This window comes from Carassius carassius, chromosome 2 (assembly GCF_963082965.1).
Source record: "Carassius carassius chromosome 2, fCarCar2.1, whole genome shotgun sequence".
NCBI classification, from domain to species: Eukaryota; Metazoa; Chordata; class Actinopteri; order Cypriniformes; family Cyprinidae; genus Carassius; species Carassius carassius.
The window spans coordinates 49,872,099-49,874,800 of NC_081756.1; the positions used below are offsets into that span (position 1 = coordinate 49,872,099).

The window sequence follows — 2,702 nt, forward strand, 5'->3', positions numbered from 1 at the left end:
AAAACAAATAACAAGTGCATCTCATGTGTATTTGACATAAATAAAAAATAAAGTGTGCAACAGCATTTAGGTTAATAGATATTAAGTGTTTTAAACACTGGAAAATAATTATAACCACCAGATCCACCACCAAAAGCACCAATATATATATATATATATATATATATAAGAAACTAAAACATAAATGAATTCCACTAAAAATAAATGAATAGTACCATGACTGAACTCTACTTATAACTAAAAATGATACCAACTTGTCTTTCTCCCTTTCTTTCCTCATAACTAAGAAACACAAAAATTACATTACAAAAACATTTGTCCTGAACGTGCCATCTGAGGACATTTGAGTTGGGAGACTCGTTCGGTCCCACAGTCACCCTCTCCAGCGGTTTAATCACACAGTTCACATGTGATCTCTGCAGAGAAAAGGAATTACATTTTTCACTGAGAATAAAATACAGCTCACTCAATACTACTGACTGTTTAAAGTATATTACAGTGTTTTATGAGTCTGAAATAGTAAAAACTATTGCTGTACTTACATTTCTTTTCATATCTGATGTTGTAGGCGACTGGTCCTCTGATGGTGAAGCCCAAGTAGAAAGACACCAGGCCTGGTTTGCACACACTGGACGGATTGTAAGGAGTGAGTTTAATCTTTTGTCCATCTTTAACAGCAAACACTCTTTCATTCTTGACTTCCCCATTGATACGCTGAAGACATTCGACTTCCACACTTTCATCTCCTTCAGTGAGGAGCTCCAGAGCAGTTTGATGTAGTTTTGAGATGTGAACCAGTTTCTGCAAACCTTTTCCTTTCCCAAAGAAGAACAGAGGCACCAGGTAGCGACCGCGGAGGTATTTCTGATACTTTCTCTTGTATGAATGATGCATTTCTCTGAGACACTTTTCAAGGTTTGGAGGGTTTGTGATTCCTGGCTGTGCTTCATCAGCCCAAAAGAGCAAAAGAATCAAGAGGTAAAACTCTGGGCTTCTGTCTTGCATTTCTCTCAGCCAAAGTTTCTGTAACCTGGCCTGAAGATCTTCTGCGGTTTCACATGGATCACCTGATTGACTCAAGATGATGTTAGCAAGGATGTAGAGAACGGTTTGGGTTTCGTTATCAGACTGTGGATTATCAAATGTACTTTTATATCGTTTAAGCACATTGATGTCTGATTTTAGGAAATGAAGCAGTCCTCCGAAAGACTTCATCTTTTTCTCATTCAGGGTCATTTCATCAGTCTGCTCTCTCTGTGTAAAATATTTCTTGTAGCAATTTTCAACATCTCTATGAATGTAGACTGGTTCCTCTTTATTCATCCTTGGTTTTGAGAATGCCAGATACCATTCAAAGAAATCATATTTCGTCTCAATGTCATCTTTGACAGATTTGATGAAATCCATGTGCTTAGTACACACGTATGATTTTGCAAACCTTGTATCATTCATAATCTTGCAAACCTGGAGAAACCCCAAAAGCCCACTATAGTTGAATGTGGTGTTGTCTTCTGGGTCATTTTCAGCTGCTTCATCTTCTTTTTTAAATGCATCAATGGCAGACTTTGTAATGGCCAAACACTCTTCAAAGTCTGAGGATGGCTTTTTAGTTTCACTCAGGAGTTGGTTTTTGAGAACTTGCCCCAATGTGTCCCTAATACAAGAATTATTAGGATCTCGTTTAATGGCCTCTTCTGCCCATTCTTCTGCCTTTTCATATTTGCTGTCCTCTTTTACTTTAATGTAATAAAAACGTGCAAGTGTTTGAGGATAATAAGGCTCTGTGGAAAACAAATTTGCAGCCAATTCCAACAAATGAATGCATTGTTTACGATTATTTCCCCTTTCATACATGATGTCAAGAATCAGTCTGGAAAACTGTTCCTTTACTTGTCTTGTGATTAATATCTTCTTGCAAATTTGTCCATAATTACTCTCCTTTCCTTTCACCATGCTGTTCAAGAAGTCAAGAGCAATGTCAAATCTTGTCAGTTTGTGCTCAGTAAATATTTTTAGAAAGGCATCAGCAATCATTGGATGTACCAGACGAATACATTGGTCTTCTTGTTCTCCTTCTGAGTATGTTACTGTGAGATCCTCAAAAGGCTTCATTATCGTTTCCAGGTTGGGGTTTTCCTCATTGAATCGCTGTTCTGTTTTGGAAATGAATTCCTCACAAAAAAGCTTCAACAAATGTGAATCTGGGACATACGAGTTTATCAAAGCCAAAAAACTGAGAAGTCTTGTGCTGCTGGACTTCATGTCCTTTCCAATATGATTCACCATTTCTGCTGTGATCAGATTTTCAGCATCTTCTTTCTGGAAACCTCCCTCCATTATGTTAAAGGCTTTAAACTTTTGTGTCACTTCCTTTTGTTCAATTTTCAAGCCTTTTTCTGTAAACAGAAAATCAGAAATCAAGAAGAACGAGATGGGTATTATAATAATGCAAGAATAAATACAAATAATGGCTTAGTAAAAATGAAAGAATGATGATAAAAGATTAAAGAATATTACACCTGGCAGAGGTCTGGAAGTTTCATTGTCGAGAAAAAGAGAAATGTGACTAAGGCAGATATTAGAAAAATATTACTTGACATTTATGGATAGATAGACAGTCAGATTTACAGATTTTATTTTATTGTATGTAAATAATATGACTCCTGCACCCTTATATTCCCTAACCAAATTCCAAACCAAAC

At 36.5% G+C, this 2,702-nt stretch overlaps 1 protein-coding gene across 1 annotated transcript; it reads right to left on the reverse strand.

Moving 5' to 3' along the window:
• Positions 1-212: 212 nt before the first annotated feature.
• Positions 213-2,389, reverse strand: LOC132111656 (sterile alpha motif domain-containing protein 9-like). The gene is made up of 2 exons (XM_059519168.1): positions 543-2,389; positions 213-414 (listed from the first exon to the last, which is right to left on the reverse strand). The coding sequence occupies exons 1-2, from the start codon at positions 2,335-2,337 to the stop codon at positions 404-406; spliced, it is 1,806 nt and encodes a 601-aa protein (XP_059375151.1). The 5' UTR covers positions 2,338-2,389; the 3' UTR covers positions 213-403.
• Positions 2,390-2,702: the final 313 nt, after the last annotated feature.